Source organism: Lycorma delicatula, chromosome 3 (genome assembly GCF_047948215.1).
Source record: "Lycorma delicatula isolate Av1 chromosome 3, ASM4794821v1, whole genome shotgun sequence".
NCBI lineage: Eukaryota > Metazoa > Arthropoda > Insecta > Hemiptera > Fulgoridae > Lycorma > Lycorma delicatula.
Window position 1 is genome coordinate 125,688,539 of NC_134457.1, and position 17,354 is coordinate 125,705,892.

The window sequence follows — 17,354 nt, forward strand, 5'->3', positions numbered from 1 at the left end:
ACTCTATTAAAGATCGACAATTTTATTATTTTGATGAGTTTTTCGGTAATTAAGCTTACTAATCAGCTGATATAGATCAGCTGTTTGCTAGCTAGAACTGCGGGAGTTTGTTTTCAGAGTGTAACCTTCCAATAATCTTGTATTTAAAAATATCTTTATGTAAAAGATATTCTATTACGTTTTATTAATTTTTAACATGTTACAAAACATTATTAAAAATTCTAGGATTATTCAGTTGAGGCAGATGTGCTTTGTAAGTATATTAATGTACTTATTTTACTGTCGTTTTTTAATGTTGTGAAAGCTTCTGGTTTATATTTGAATGCCCACTTTTTAGTTGTCTGACTTATCCATTCATCGTGTTGTATTAGTAATATATAAAATACTGGAAAAACTATAGCCACTTACAAAATTTATGTAATTGAATGAGAGATGCTCGTACTTATGTTTATCTCTGGGTGGTTAGAATATGACAAAACGTACACACTTAGTGGTTTTTTACCGGTATGGAAAAATTTCGAATACCACAATTATTTAATTACTTACTCTGTATGCGTAATTAATTATAAAAAATATTACGAAACTTTTGATACATGGTTTTAAAACATAATTTTACTTCTATTTTTTTTGTTTTTTCATGTAGTTGAATGAGATTAAGAGTAGGTTAGACGTTTTTAATTAGGTTACTTAAATTTGATATAGAATTCATCAGGTATCACTTTTTTATGATTTTATATTTAATAATTGTCAATGCTTATTTAAAATCATGTTTTTTTTACTAATACTTTATTAGTATTCAGATACACAAAAATGTAGCATAAGAAATAAATCTTCTTTCATAAAAAAATTAATTTAAAATGACCACTTTCTAAGTATTGCAAACATGCTTCCAGAAGATTTTTTCAGTACAGTGATGAAGTTCATTCTTGTGTGATGTTGCCACCAGAGCTATCTTCAAGTGGTTAGGAATTCAATTTTGTTAGTGGTAAAGTAGTTGTTTTTTCCCTCATATAATCTTTAGATTTTATCTAAGGTTGTTAAGGTTTTTAAAAATTGAAACTACATTAAAATTCACTACAAATAAGACTATTAATAATTTATACAGCACATCCATGTGCTCACACCACAACGTAAGCAAACACCTTAAATGATACAAACTGACATTAAAACGATTACCTCTTACCTGACACTTAAAAAATGAAGATTATTCACAAACTACATAAATATGTCCTTATATCTGCTTTACTCTTTTTAATTAGATAACAATTGAAATTCATGCTTCTTCCACACCTCATATACCCTACCAATCCTGAGTATTCCATTCACATCCTACCCACTGATTAATTTATTTGTTATATATTAATGGTGAGCAATCTACCAATTTAGTTTGGGTGAAAAAAGACTATGGATTTTGAATCCTGATTTGGATTCTCCATTAAAAATTGGGGAATACATCTTTCAGGAAATTTTGTTTGGAAGATCGAGGGATCAAAGTTTTGAAAAACACACCCACCTGAATTGTTAATTACTCCATCGCCCATCCATTTTATTATATATTCATGTGGACAAAGGGACATTCCAGCTTTGTTGGACTTGATACAGTGGTACCTACATCAATAAAAAGTGGCTTTTTATAGCAGTTGAAACTCTTTTGTTTCAAGAACTATAGTGAATAAGAAGTAACATAGAACTTACTAACTAGTACAGATTCTTATCTTTTTTTAACACTCCCTTACTTTCTGGTTTCTCAAACCAGAAAGTAAAAAAATTTTACTTTTAAATTAAGAAAATTTTTTTTTAATTTGACATCATGGAAGTTGAACAAAAAAGAGACATATACGATTAACACATTGATGTCTCTTGTAATTTCTTGATATTCCTTAGATAACTGCTGCAATCATATTCTACTTGATTAGATATATTATGAGACATTGACTTTAAGATTCACATTAGTACAAAGAATTGGTGTTTTAAGGTAGAGCAGCTGAAATTCACAATTTGTATAAATTTCTTAAATCTGTTTTGGCTTATGTGTAAATTTTAATGAAGTCCTTATTTTTTATTTTTACATGTACTTTTTGTTTCTGAACAAAGCATTCCAATACATACTTTAGTTTTATGGTATCATGTTCATTGTGGGGTTCCCAAGCTATTTTTTTTGTTTTCTATTTTGTATTGTACTACTTGTAAAGTTTTCTTTTTGAATGTTTGTCACTTTTTCTGTTTGAAGATTATATCACCTTTGTTGCTAGTGTTTTGTTTTTTTTTTTTTTTTCAAGAAATAATAACCTGGTTCAAACATATATTTTTCTTTAAATTAAATCCAGATTTTAGTCAATGCTTCATAGTTAGTTTTAATATAATAGAATCAACTGGACTAATATATTACATGTGTGATCAGTCATTATTAAATAATTACGTATGGTAACAAATTAATATAAACTAAAATTTAAATTATCTCAAAAAACTAAAAAATACTTATCAAGATATTTTAAATACATTTGTAAGCTGTAAAATAGAAATAAAAAGAATGATTAAAAATTATAATATTACCAACAATATAAACCAGTTATATACCATATTCATTATAGTGTAATATTTAGTATAATACAAGAAAAAATATTTCTTTATTTACTATATTAAATAAGGAATAAAATCATTTATAATGTTATTTATCTATACAATTATAATAATTTAAAGGATTACTATTGCTAAAGTTTTTCTTATCCAAATTGATTCTTACTCATTTTGTTCATTATTAAAACATTTTAATTAATTTTGTATGTCAATACATTATAAGAAAGAATTGATGGAAGCTTTTATTTAAAGGTTTTATGTATTTATTGAAATAAATAAATATACTTTTATTTATTCCATTGAATCTGGAAAAATTTTGCTGTGATATTTTGGAAGATGGTTGATGGATGTAGAGGTTAATGATAGTAATAAAGTACAGTCATACTTCCAAGGAGGAGGGGATCTTCATAATTGCATGAATATTATCCTTGTTCCTTGTAAAATTGCCATGAAAATATAGTTTCTTCACAAAAATTAAAGAATGATAAATGTATAGGGAGGGCAAAGATATTGTACTTATAATTTTTCAAGAAAGTTGATATTACCTAATCCAGCTAACATTCTGATGGCTTGGTTTTGAGTACATCTTCACTGCAATTCTAGTTAATCAGAATAATAAATCATAGGAAATAAGAGATTGAAAGTGTACAAATAAAACTGTTTTATAGAATCAAGCCTAGAGATTTTTAAGAGAACTTAAAAAAGTTTCAAAAACCATAAAACAACATATCAAGAGTAATCAGCCGTTATATGATAATCATTCGCCTTCATTCAGTTCTTGAAAAATTTGGAATATGATCTGGATAGATCTAAAATCTGAAAGCAGGGGCAGATAAATGTGAAGAATACAGAACAATTAGTTTAACTAGTCATGCATCAAAAATCTTAACTAGAATTCTATACAGAAGAATTGAGAGGAGAGTGGAGGAAGTGTTAGGAGAAGACCAATTTGGTTTCAGGAAAAGTATAGGGACAAGGGAAGCAATTTTAGGCCTCAGATTAATAGTAGAAGGAAGATTAAAGAAAAACAAACCAACATACTTGGCGTTTATAGACCTAGAAAAGGCATTCAATAACGTAGACTGGAATAAAATGTTCAGCATTTTAAAAAAATTAGGGTTCAAATACAGAGATAGAAGAACAATTGCTAACATGTACAGGAACCAAACAGCAACAGTAACAATTGAAGAACATAAGAAAGAAGCCGTAATAAGAAAGGGAGTCCGACAAGGATGTTCCCTATCTCCATTACTTTTTAATCTTTACATGGAACTAACAGTTAATGATGTTAAAGAACAATTTAGATTCGGAGTAACAGTACAAGGTGAAAAGATAAAGATGCTACGATTTGCTGATGATATAGTAATTCTAGCCGAGAGTAAAAAGGATTTAGAAGAAACAATGAACGACATAGATGAAGTCCTACGCAAGAACTATCGCATGAAAATAAACAAGAACAAAACAAAAGTAATGAAATGTAGTAGAAATAACAAAGATGGACCACTGAATGTGAAAATAGGAGGAGAAAAGATTATGGAGGTAGAAGAATTTTGTTATTTGGGAAGTAGAATTACTAAAGATGGACGAAGCAGGAGCGATATAAAATGCCGAATAGCACAAGCTAAACGAGTCTTCAGTAAGAAATATAAGTTGTTTACATCAAAAATTAATTTAAATGTCAGGAAAAGATTTTTGAAAGTGTTTGTTTGGAGTGTCGCTTTATATGGAAGTGAAACTTGGACAATCGGAGTATCTGAGAAGAAAAGATTAGAAGCTTTTGAAATGTGGTGCTATAGGAGAATGTTAAAAATCAGATGGGTGGATAAAGTGACAAATGAGGAGGTATTGTGGCAAATAGATGAAGAAAGAAGCATTTGGAAAAATATAGTTAAAAGAAGAGACAGACTTATAGGCCACATACTAAGGCATCTTGGAATAGTCGCTTTAATTTTGGAAGGACAAGTAGAAGGGAAAAATTGTGTAGGCAGGCCACGTTTGGAATATGTAAAACAAATTGTTAGGGATGTAGGATGTAGAGGGTATACTGAAATGAAACGACTAGCACTAGTTAGGGAATCTTGGAGAGCTGCATCAAACCAGTCAAATGACTGAAGACAAAAAAAAAGTATATGAAAATGTCATAATTTTTAATTTATTAAAAATCAGTTAATTATATTTAAAAGCACTAAATAGCTCATTTTATTTCTTAAAACTCACCCTGATTTTCTGAAGTAATCTCAAGATTTATAAACTGGGATCATATGTAGGCATAATATTTAATATATATTTAATAAATATTTAATCATTAAGCAAAACCCAGCAATTGATTAAGAAAAACAGATCATTGTTTTGATGTTGCGAACAGAATCAGTTTGGTTGATCATAATATTAAAATTTACAATTTAACAAAACACTCAAAATGTTTACATTAATGACTTCTAAAATGTTTTTATTATAATAACTTATGATGTGTAATTATATAGTAATCAATTACTATATAAAATCATCTGTTAGGGTGAATTATTGCTCACAACTTTGCAATAAAGGGTTAATGAATTAATAAGTTATTTTTTTATGTTTAATAAATTATGTTATTATAATTGATACTAACTGAAAAAAATACATTTCCTGCAGATATTGCATAAAATGTCTGTTAAGATTCATGTTTCCTTTCCTCCATTTTATTTGTAAAAATAAATAAAATTTATAACTGTCTGGTTCTTCTTACTCAATGTAAATTAAATAAAGTTGTCTATATTCGGCTGGCCTTGTTAACAGCTGATATTTTATATTACTAATGTAACAATGTGTCTAGTTTTGTATTGTTCAGTCTAATTCCGTTCTTCAGAGACTCAACATGTTCATATCATTAATGCATAACTAATTTACAACAATGTCACATATTTGAAGTATAAGTTCAAATGTTATAATAAAAATAATTTTGAATTAAACCAAATAAGAACTTTTATTTATTTCAATTAACCAGCAAATTACTTAATACTTAGAATAATTAATCCAAACCAAGGTACTAAACCAAGATGAACATTATTCGAACAACACCTTCAATGTGACCCTCTTATGTAAATAAGATGTTTTACATTATGTTCTACATTATTTGTTTTCTGCCTGAACTAGATTATACCAGTACTTGAAACTGTTGTGAATCAATTTTTTTGTTTTTAATTTCTGATTAAAAAAAAATCAGATAGATTTTCTTTAAAGCATTATTAAAAAATAACAACAGTTAGTGTTTAACTTTTGTCATTGAACTGTTTTATCTGGTATCATAAAATGGGTAATATTTACTTGAATGTTAAGATGTAATGTTGAGTGGCATGTATATATACTGTTTTTCTAAAAAAAAAGAATAACAGAGAGAAACAAAATCAGACTATTGTCAATATTTTAACTAACTTGCTTCTTTTTTTTAAATCTCTGATTTTTGGGGAGGAATTTGCAGAAAAATACTGCAATTTTTGTAAAACATAATAATGTATTTATTTATGTATTTACCGACTGCTACCTGTTAAACAAGAAAAGTTGGAATCTAGAAATAGAGCTAAGAGTAAGGAGATAAACATTTTCTTACCTTCTCAATCCAATTAGTAAACCTTTTCTTTCATTTTCCTGTTTAGCCTTCGATAATTACCATTCAGATAATACTTCAGAGGATGAATGAGGTTGATTTGTATGATTGTAAATGAAGTGTAGTCTTGTACAGTCTGTGTTCGAGCATTCCTGAGATGTGTGGTTAATTGAAACCCAACCACCAAAGAACACCGGTATCCATGATCTAGTATTCAAATCCGTGTAAAAATAACTGACTTTACTAGGACTTGAACGCTGGAACTCTCGACTTCCAAATCAACTGATTTGGGAAGACGCATTCACCCTCTAGACCAACCCGATGTGTTCCCATTAGTAAACCTATCATGATTCAAGATACCCTTGAACACTTCTCCTATTCTGAGTTAACCTAATAATCAAATAACACATCTTCAAGCTGTGATCTACAAATATATGAAAATCCAATATAGAATGAGGATACTTACAATACTCATTCTTTTTATTCTATGGATATTAAAATATTTTCAAAAATAACTTTATAAGGAAATTTTATTATTTTTTAGAGAGTAAAATTTACTTCCATTCTGAATTTTATATCAGCCATTTTATTTGAATATTTGGAAAGAAACACCTCAGATGCTATAGAAACATTTATGATAGTGCATGCTTATAAATATATTATCCTAGTTAAATAACAGGAATATACATACAAAATTTTTCTTTTTTCTAATAGTGATTGTGATAAAAATAACCACTGTGTTTTTATAAAATTACAGAGTTTTGATTAATTTTCTAGTAATTATTTAACAATTATTAATTATATAATGATTATTTAACAATTAAGTTAATCATTAAATTCTACTGGACAAATATAATTTAAATTATTGTTTTATATAGTATTAATCTACTGCAAGTGTATTTTATTAAATAATAGTAAGTCCCTGATTTCCCCTCCTCTCTGTATTTTTGAAGTTTCATCTCTCCTATGATAGATAAGTTGTAATTATGTGATTTTATTTTATTTTCCAGTTAGCACAACAAACTGGTAGTAAATCAACATTTCTTGATTCATCTAGATCATTATCTTTAGTCTCATCAAACTCTTTATCAACATCTGTGGAGTTGTTTACTGAAGGTGAAAAGAGGATAAAAGGTCTATTACAGAAAACATTTCCCAAGGCAAAAGACATTAAAGTACAAGATGTTTCTGGTATGTGTGTAATATTATGAAATCTTAATGTGTATTACTAATGTTTTTATTATTATTATTATTGATTTAATCAACACTTGCCTTTGAGCAATGTGCTTAAATTATAACAAAGGTACTGTTTCAAAATTCAGCTAAACCTACCTATTATAGAATTTTAAAAGAGCAAACAGATTTTTACTAAAACATAAATTTATTTAAAAAAGACTTACAAGGTAATAATTCTAATATTTCCAGATTGGGGTCATGAGACCATATTGGTTGAAGTTTCATGACATTATTAATATTTATGTCATGAGTTCATGTTCTAAATGGTTTATATTCCACGGTGGCTGGGCATAATGATATAATGATTTTTGTTTATTTGTCATGCATTCATTTTCTTATGATTTTTTTCGAATGAATATAAAAAAAGGAACAAGTTTTTACAAAATTTCAATGAGAATGCAACAAAGCTAAATATTCAACAAGTGTTTAGTGAACATTGTTGTGTTAATACAATATTATTTCACCATCTATAAAACATTATTTACCTTATGTCAAATTATAAAAAATATACTGATAATTTTTTGACAAACTAACATCTAGTTAATGCTTCAAGGAAAATTGATGAGAGAATGATAATAAATTACAGATTTATCATGATCTTACATTCTCATATGTGCAACAAAATTGTTAAAGGAACAGTAACATTGTAATTTAGAAATAAGTTTAAAATACAGAAAAATGTTACTCACATTGCTAAATATAAATTAAACTGTTACAACATTAGATCTACTAAGGATTCCATGTTTAAATAGAAGTTCTGTATGCAAAGATGCTATTATTAAAGTCAAAATAAAAAAACAAGGCTCTGTTAAAAGTCATTTAAATGACTTTTAAACAGTCATTTAAAATTACCTCTTATCATATATGGAGAATAAGTTAATGAAGAAACTTCTAAATTCTTAAAAATTAGACGAGGTTAGAAGACATTGGTGAAGTCGGGTGTGCCTGTGGTGTGCTCTGACTTTATTTATTTTTTTGTTTAGTTCAGTTGTTGTGTGAATGAATATGTATTTTTGAGTTGGACAGTCTTTTTTTGATACAAGTATTACTGCTGGGACTTAATACTTTGTATAATGATTAGAAGTAGTAGAAGTTCTGTATAAGTGTTTAAACTTAACCTAAGTTGGTTATTATTATGTAAGTGTTTACAGTATATTTCTCTCTGAAAATACGAACAAGTATGTTTTTATTAATTGGACCGTATTTTGTTTAATATTAGTGTTAAGCTTATACTTTTTATAATCTTACTTGGTATTTGGGTTTAAGTCTTTTTGGACAGTAAATAATCAAAAAATATGTGAGGTTAGTTTAGGCAGGAACTCATTTCCCACATTGGGTGTAATATTGTGCTTTATCCCAACTAACTTTTGCAACACTTATTCCAACGCATTTTTGCCAGTTCCCCACTTTTCTGTGTTATCGGTTGATTTCTCTTTTGAGCTTTGTAACGTGCTCTGCAGGGTTCTGAAAACTTGTGCTGTACTTTTAGAAGTTTAATAGAAGTGTTGAAGTGAAGTGTGGTTCACAACTGACGGCTCTGTTGGAGCGGGTGGTTAGAGCGGGTAGAAAGAGCAGGTGGTTAGAGAAGAGAAATCAAACAGCCAGACGGGGATCCGAATTCAATGGGCTTGTCAAAAGGATTGTAGATGTTGCCAAAACAATCCAATCACGTAGACAAGACCACTAAGAGAAAATTGAAGCAGACTGATGTAGTACTGGGTAAGCTTGTTTTGGAGTTAAGCAGTTTAAGAGGCACGCTGAGAGATATTGACCATATGAAACCACGTCCATGTGTGTCTGTCGCAGTTCAGATAACAAGGCCAATGTGATGGACTTCAAGATCTCGTAGAGGAGAAAGTTCTTGATGCAGAGGTTACCCGGTTGGTTGCAAGGGGTGGCCCTTGGAACTATAAGAATACGGTAGAGCTGCAAAAGTGGGTGTTCTTTAAGAATGGTAGAGACACCTTTCTTATATATGATTTGGTCTGTGGCAAAACTTGTTACTCCAGGAAGGTTAAAGAGAGATCCCCATGCCTGATGAAACTTCTCAATGAAAATAAGGTTAAAGTGGAGCACCTCAGTAAGGATTCTATTAATCTCACGATCTTGATTTGAAGCTGTCAACATACATAGTGATGGTTAATACAATAGAGAGCAAGGAACAGGTTGTTGTAGCTGTCACGCAGGTGGTGGACAGGGTTATGAAGGGTTCTTGAAACTTTATCTTCAGGTTGCCAGATGGTGGGACTGGAATGACCATTAGGCATCTTCTAGAGTTTGTGGGTAAGAGAAAGGAATATTCTTGTGAAGTCTCTTTTTGTAGGGAGGCTAAGAAAAAGATGAAGGGTACCGACCCTAAAACGTCTGGTAGTCTGTCCAGTCGAGAACACTTGTGAAAGCGAGTGGTCAGTCTTACGCAGACCTTCTGAAGACGATGAAGAATAAAGTTTCCGTGCAGGAAGTTGGCGAAATCCTCTCATAGGAAAGTAAATAATGACGAAATGCAAATTTGGGTAAGAGGTGAGACCAAGGCAGCAGAGTCTCTTAAGACCGTTTTGAAGGAGCGAGTGTCTGTCCGGGTTTGATGTTGCATCAGGGCATACAGAAAAGTTGTTATCCATATTAAGGACATTGACTGCAGCTTCGACAAAGGGGTGATTAGGTAGGGTATCACTAAGGCAGTCAAACCCAAGGAGGCATTTAAGCTGAAGCTTAAATGCCTCCTCGTCTCATCAGTGGCAGGTCCAAAGGCAGGTCTCATCAGTGAGACCTGCCTTTGGAGACACAAAGAATGCATCGGTCATTCTTTCAGCCAGAACAACTAAAGTCTTGGCCAACATGGGCAGGATATAGATTGGTTGGGTACACTGTCATATGCAACAGAGATATGAGCAGGAGCACTGCTTCAAATGTTGGAAGCCTTGCCATGTCATAGCTAAGTGTCAAGGTCCTGATTGCTTCGCTTCTCATTATGTTTTAATTGTGGGAAAGCAGACCACAAAAGGCAGCAATGCCCTGGTTATCTGATGTTTGCTCTGTGTGATTTGGAGGGACATAAGTTCAGAAATAAGGTCTGTAAAAGTAGGAAATGTAAAAGATCCTACATGTCATCTGCAACCGGAGTTGCTTGTATATGGGCGCTTGTTGAGAGGTAACCACCAGGAAAGATGTGGATTAAGCAGATATCCAAACCCAACGTCTCCGTTGTGGAAGCCAGGTCTTGGTTGAATGACGTGCAGAAGGATGCCACCATCTGTATAGTTAAGGTGGGCATACCGTTTTTGCATAGTGGAGGGGTGATGGTTTTGTTTGGGTCAACATGGAGCAGCTGATATGGTTTAGCTGGTACTAGGTGCTACTCTGTACTGCTGAGTTCGATGTGTTTGCGATGGTTTGTTTGTCAAGATCAGAAGGTGTTGGGGCCGTATGGTTGTGGTCGCTGGAGATTTCTATGCAAAATCTAGAACTTGGGGTGGTTCAGTGGACAACCCTAGGGGTTTTCGTATTGAATGATCTGATGAGAGTGGTGGGGGTTGGTTTGTCTAAACGACGGCCATTATCCTACATTTGAAAGGACAAATGGTCGTTCATGGATTGACTTGACTTGAGTGCTGATCATGCAGGCAGGGTTGGCTTTTGGAGGTGTCAAATGAGATCTCACTTAGTGATCACCGATCATCCTGTTAAAGGTTGGCCTCCAGAAGGGTTAGGGATGACCGCTGGTGAAGATGAGGGCGGTGACAGAATGAAGGTTGCATTAGATTTAAGAATTTAATCACAGCTAGGCTGTATCAAGAGGACAAGGTAAGGTTGGATGTCCTGGTGGAGGCTGTCACAGAGGTCTGTGAGACTGCAGGGTGTTTTGTTAAGACCTCAAGATCAATTGAGGTCAAGCGGAACTAGAGATCAGTTGTACTGGCCGAATTGAGACGGTCCTGTTAGTCATCATGGCAGTTGCAGAGGTTGAACCACAGGATCGACTCGAATAGAAAGGAACAGGCGAGAACTTCTTTTGTTGAGGCCAGAAGAGCTTATAAGCAGGCTATCATCAAATCCAAAACAGATTGTTAGAGGCAGCTGCGCGAAAATATTGACAGTGATGTGTGGGACCAGGGATACTAGATCGTGGCTAAGAGATTCGGGCGCAGGCAGCCAGTCCTTACAGATGGTTAGCTGCATAGTTTTGTGGCAGTATTCTTTCCAGTAGGTGGTGGCATTTGAAGGAAGGAGATCGTAGCTGATAACATTCCTTGATTCAGTTGGGAGGAGTTAATTGCTACCAGCCAGAAAATGAAATCTGGGAACATTCCTGGGCCTGATGGTTTTCGATTAAGTGATCACGATTGTGGTTGACGAGGCACCATATATGTGCTAGATGCGTTCAACTACATCCTGATCAATGAACAGATACCAGAGGTCTGGAAGGAATCTAGGTTGGTGCTGATCAGGAAGGAGGGACGTCAAGTTGATGACTCGTCCGGCTATAGATCTCTTTGTCTGATCAACAACTTTATGAAGCTGTTTGAGAATATCCTAGTTATGAGGCTTGCTGATAATATTGAGATGTGGTGGGGGCTAAGCCCGCATCAGTATGGATTTTGAGCAGGCATCTTGACGGTGGACGTGGTGAACAACATGATGAGCATGGTGGACAGGGCGGCAGCTTGGTCGCCTATTCTCAAGTCACTTGCGGATAAGGGGATTGATGCCTACCTGAGGAGAGTGTTGCAATCCTTCCTCTGCCAAAGAACTATCATTACATTTAGCGTAAATGGCCGGGTCAGGTTTATGGTCGATTGGGATGTGTCGCAGGGATCTGTCAGAGGTCCCTTATTGTGGAATATCGTCTATGATGGGGTCCCCAGGCTAGCTTTCTCTGATGGTGTTGTCCCTGTTACTTTCACAGATGACTTTGTTCTGCTCGTGGTGGGCAGGATCGAGCCCAGCATGATGGAAAGGGGCAACGAAGCCATCGCAGGAAAAGGGACAAATATAGTGATTTTGTATGTTTGACTGAAAAATGAAGTAAAACAGATGATCCAGAACTGCATAACTTCTGAAACTAGTAGTTTCTGAGAAAATTGTTGTAATGCCTAAAAAATGGAGTAAAAAAAATTGTTTTGTTATGTTTACCAAAGATTTACTTTGTTAAATTGCCATTAATAAATACAAATTTGTAGAGAATCCAGTTCTGAGAAAATTGATGTAAAGAAAGACAATATAAAGCAAATACAAAATACAAAAATTGAACTTTAATTAATATAAAAATCTCATGTTTCACATAATGTTATAAAAAGTGTTTCAAACTGTTAAAAAATATTTGATAGATTATTTAAATATTACCTTTTTCAGGAGGCTGTGGCTCTATGTATACTGTAGATGTACGTACAGAAGAATTCAGGGGATTGCCTATCATAAAGCAACACAGATTAGTTCATGAGGTTTGTTATTGTTCATTGAAAAGATTTAGCAGATTTTCTTTACAAGAAAGTATACTGAAATGTTACTCATAAGGAAAGTGTACATGTTTGCTTGCTTCTTATTTAATGTTTCTTGATTCAATTTCAGTTTAGAATCTAACATTTATGACATCCTTAATCACCATTTGAAAAAAAAATGTTCGTATCTTGGTGATAATTATAACCAAATGTATAAATAAGACATCATCTTATATATATTTTATTAAATAATCGAAACTGAATTTTTTTCTTTTTATCAGAACTACTCCTAGTTATCAAACAAATATTAAATCACTGCGTAATAATAATAGTTCTTTAAAGTTTTAATATCAAAACAATTTTTACACATAGTAATTATGTTACAATACTATGACACTATTACGTTCTAATCTTTAAAAATTATACTTTTCCCTTTCTCAAATATTAATACAATTTGTATTACATTAACTGAGAAAATCTTATTACAACGTTTAGACACTTTCTTCCAAATTCAAATCTATCTTAAATATTAGTGAAAGAGACCGTATGTAAGCTAATATGATCTCTTATTATATATTATGTATTATATATATATGAGGTGTGTGAGAAAAGTAATGAGACTGGTAACACTGCGAGCAATCTGGCAACGCTGTGTCTACCGGTCTATGCTAGACCAGTTTGTTAATCCCTTCCACATGTTCAGTACGAGTTTCAACTCCATCCAGCCAACACATTATTTTTGACAGCGCCATCAGTGAAGTTGTGTTTTTGTTGTGTGTTACGAAATTGAGCATCAGAATTTAGAGCGACATTGTGCAATCGAGTTTTGTGTTAAACTTGGGGGATCCACGAGTGTGACCTTTGAAAAGTTGAAACAGGCCTATGGGGAACATTGTTTATCAAGAGCACAAGTTTTCCGCAGGCACAAATCATTTTTGGAAGGCCGAGAACACGTTGAAGATCAACCTCGCTCAGGGAGACCTTCAACTTCAAAATCTGATGAAAATGTTGAGCGTGTGAGGGTTCTTGTGAGATCAGACCGTCGTTTAACAATAAGGATGACAAGTGAACAGTTAAATTTAAACACTTTCACCATTCATCAAATTTTGACAGATGATTTGGACATGCAAAAGGTTTGTGCGAAATTGGTGCCGAAAAACTTCACAATGGAACAGAAGGACAATTGAAGAGACCTGTGCGTTGATCTTGAGAGAATTGACAATGGCCAAAAATTCTTCAATCGTGTGATCACAGGTGATAAATCCTGTTTATTTGAGTACAATCCTGAAACAAAGCAGCAAAGCGAAGAGCGGCACACTCTGTCATCTTCTCGACCGAAAAATTGTCGAATGAGCAAATCAAAGATCAAAATCATGCTAATTTGCTTTTTTGACAGTAGGGGTATCATACATAAAGAATTTGTTCCTCCAGGACAAACTGTCAACCGTGTTTTACAAAGGTGTCCTTGAAAGGCTCAGGAAAAGAGTGATTCGTGTGAGACCTGTGGATGCTCCATTGCAGACCAGTGAATGCTTCATCATGACAATGCCCCGTCTCACACAGCCATTTCCATCAGGAATTTTTGACCTCAACACGCATTCCTACAGTTCCTCAACTCCACTATTCACTTGATTTGAGTCCTTGTGACTTTTTCCTTTTCCCGAAATTGAAACATGTCTTAAAAGGACGTCATTTTGGAATTCTGGAGAACATTCAAAAGACTGTGACTGACCAGTTAAAAGCCCTACCAGTTGAAGCCTTCCACCACTGCTACCAGGAGTGGGAACAACGACTCCGCCGGTGCATAGCTTCCCAAGGGAACTACTTTGAAGGGGGATAAAATTGTTGTTTGAAAAAATAAAAACTTTGATAAGGTAAACGTCAGTCTCATTAGTTTTCTCACACACCTTGTGTATATATATATATATATATATATATGTATGTGTGTGTGTGTGTGTGTGTGTGTGTGTGTGCATGTGCACACACGACATGCACAACATTTCTTGGTCAATGCTAGGCATTACACACCCAGTTTATACAAAGTCCAAAATTACTCATTTTTGCAGGCTTTGGACAGTAATCTCTGAGAAAAGTTTTTGATTGCAAACTTTCTCACTAGTGGTTTGTTTTATTAACCTCCAACCAAGGTATAACCATATCTTCTACATTGTGATTTGCCCTCTCTACACTCGTTTTTCAGAATGTCTGGGTTTATCATGGACAGTTTTTAATTCTGCCAGATAGATTTCAAACCTTTTATAATGCTAATAACAAATTCTCAGCCATTACATTATTGTTACCTGATTTACAATTACCTGGGTACAATTAATTTTTTCTATCTCCTACTTTTAATATACCATACCTTTTCCTGTAGTCTGTTGGTATTTCCACTTCATGAGTTTTAGCATCCAGCACTTCATTTATAAATTTATTATACTGTTCTTCAGTTTTGATTGAAAAACTATTCACTTTAACTTCTAATTCATTCACTTTTAACATAAATGACTCCTCAGCATTCATTTTTAAACAGAAAATATAACCAAACACACTATCCAGAACATAAAAACTTAGCAAGCAAACCTAACATAATGGAATTTGTTCATCTCCAACTTCGGTTATAAGGTTTGTACAATGTTGACATTCTATAATGGAGCTAGTAGAATATCCATAAAAATGAGTTTTCAGACTTTGAACAAACAGCATGTGTATTGCTAGCAATGTTGTATGTCAACATTGTACAATTTCAGGTTTTGTCCGTAACAAATATATATATATATATTGCTTCATAATCTGGTTAAGAAATTGTTGTATCAGAGGTGAAAAGCTATCATGCATCATTTAAGGACAGAAATAATTGCTTATTGCATCACAAATTGATGCAAATAAATATTTGATTGAAACTCCAAATATTTTAGTTATTTTTAGTTAATGTGAAAAAATTGCTATGGTAATAGATCTCTCTAAAATCTTGATGGTAGTAGTGGAGCAGGAGCTTGTGAGAACCAAATAGCCATATTATAGATCTACCATAATGTGTGGGTAATTTTGGAAAGACTAGTCTAAAGAATGATTCTTGAAAGGGGGTTAGTTACCCTTTTGGTAGTTTTTTAGGGCATTGACAAGTTGATTCAATACCTTAAACAAATGAACCTTAAACTTTAATATTTACTGGGCTTTTAATACTGCATGGCTAAACGTGAGAAAACTGTCACTGCATTTTGTAGAAAAACGCTCATTGATGTAAAATACCTTTACACACACAAAGGTTGTTACTCCAAACTCATTGACTGACTTCTACACAAAACAAAAAAAATTATGGATGTGTAAATTGATTGCTACCAAATACACATATTCTACATTGGACAAGTGTGATAAATATTACAAACAAAGATAAAATAGGTGGTTAATAATACTCCACAGTGAACAAAATCAATATGCCCACCTCACAGATGCAAATCGTAAACCCACCAACATTAATAAAAATCTTGATATGCATATTTTTTTCGAGTGTATTGATTTTTAAAATCCATACACTCGACTGTTATGGAAAATAACAATACACAACAATGATACACTAAGTATCAAGATAAAATTCAAATATTTTTAACTATATTCTCAAATTGTATTTTTCTAACTCATGAAACACCACTAGCAATTATATTAGTATGTAAGATTTCAATAAAAGCATTTTTTTTTAACTATATTAATGAAATCACTAGATAAATGTGAAAATTATACAGAATCATTCCAAATTTAGAAATTATTAATAAAGACTGTTAGAAGTTGTAAAAAAATCTATTTTTGACAGATGTTTTATGTGTATGTACATAGCAGTAGGTAAATGTGTATGTACCTGCAATAGTATACATACATACATACATATATATATATATATATATATTCACATACATATATGGTACAGTGGTATACTAGTTATGCCGGTCAAGTTATGCGTAACTTGACCAGCATAACCAGGAAAGTTATACAATTCTTTGCCAGCTTTTTTAGCTTTAACTAATATTTTGTACTTTTTTCATTTTTTAATTAAACTATTATATGTAACCAGTTGTTAATTTAGTTGAAATATGTTGAACTACCCCCAAATATTAATACTATACCATACACATATACTACGCACATATGAAGCAGGTATTTAATCTCCAATAAACAAATTTTGTTTATTTATTCTTAGTAATTTGATTTGTTTGTTGCAGGCACTGAAACATGAAATAAAAGATATGCATGGGATACAGATCAATACTGCAGCTCCATAAACTTAGTTGTTATTTTATTTCTTTAAATTGTATCGTTCATAGTTTAAAATGTTCTTTTTATCATAAAATGTTAATTTTATAAAAAACAATATTTTTTGTTGTTGTTATTTAACTTAATACACTAACCTAAAGAAAAATCTACATTTGTTAATCTTTCATTTCTCTTTTTTTTCTATAGTCATCAGTTTTGTTCGTACTAAGGGATCTGCACTATTGCATAATAAAATTAATTAATTTCATTTA

General features: G+C 32.5%; 1 protein-coding gene across 1 annotated transcript; it reads left to right on the forward strand.

Annotated features, from left to right (window-relative positions):
- The first annotated feature begins 70 nt into the window (after positions 1-70).
- On the forward strand, positions 71-17,202 carry LOC142321959 (bolA-like protein 3). The gene is made up of 4 exons (XM_075360513.1): positions 71-253; positions 7,174-7,354; positions 12,752-12,840; positions 17,052-17,202. The coding sequence occupies exons 1-4, from the start codon at positions 197-199 to the stop codon at positions 17,109-17,111; spliced, it is 387 nt and encodes a 128-aa protein (XP_075216628.1). The 5' UTR covers positions 71-196; the 3' UTR covers positions 17,112-17,202.
- Positions 17,203-17,354: the final 152 nt, after the last annotated feature.

Bases quoted from the DNA above. Each gene is read 5' to 3' on its own strand.
- LOC142321959 (XM_075360513.1), top strand. From the start codon at position 197: ATGTTACAAAACATTATTAAAAATTCTAGGATTATTCAGTTGAGGCAG. The intron at 7,355-12,751 runs GTATGTGTGTAA...TACCTTTTTCAG, and splicing joins TAAAGTACAAGATGTTTCTG to GAGGCTGTGGCTCTATGTAT. The intron at 12,841-17,051 runs GTTTGTTATTGT...TGTTTGTTGCAG, and splicing joins AACACAGATTAGTTCATGAG to GCACTGAAACATGAAATAAA.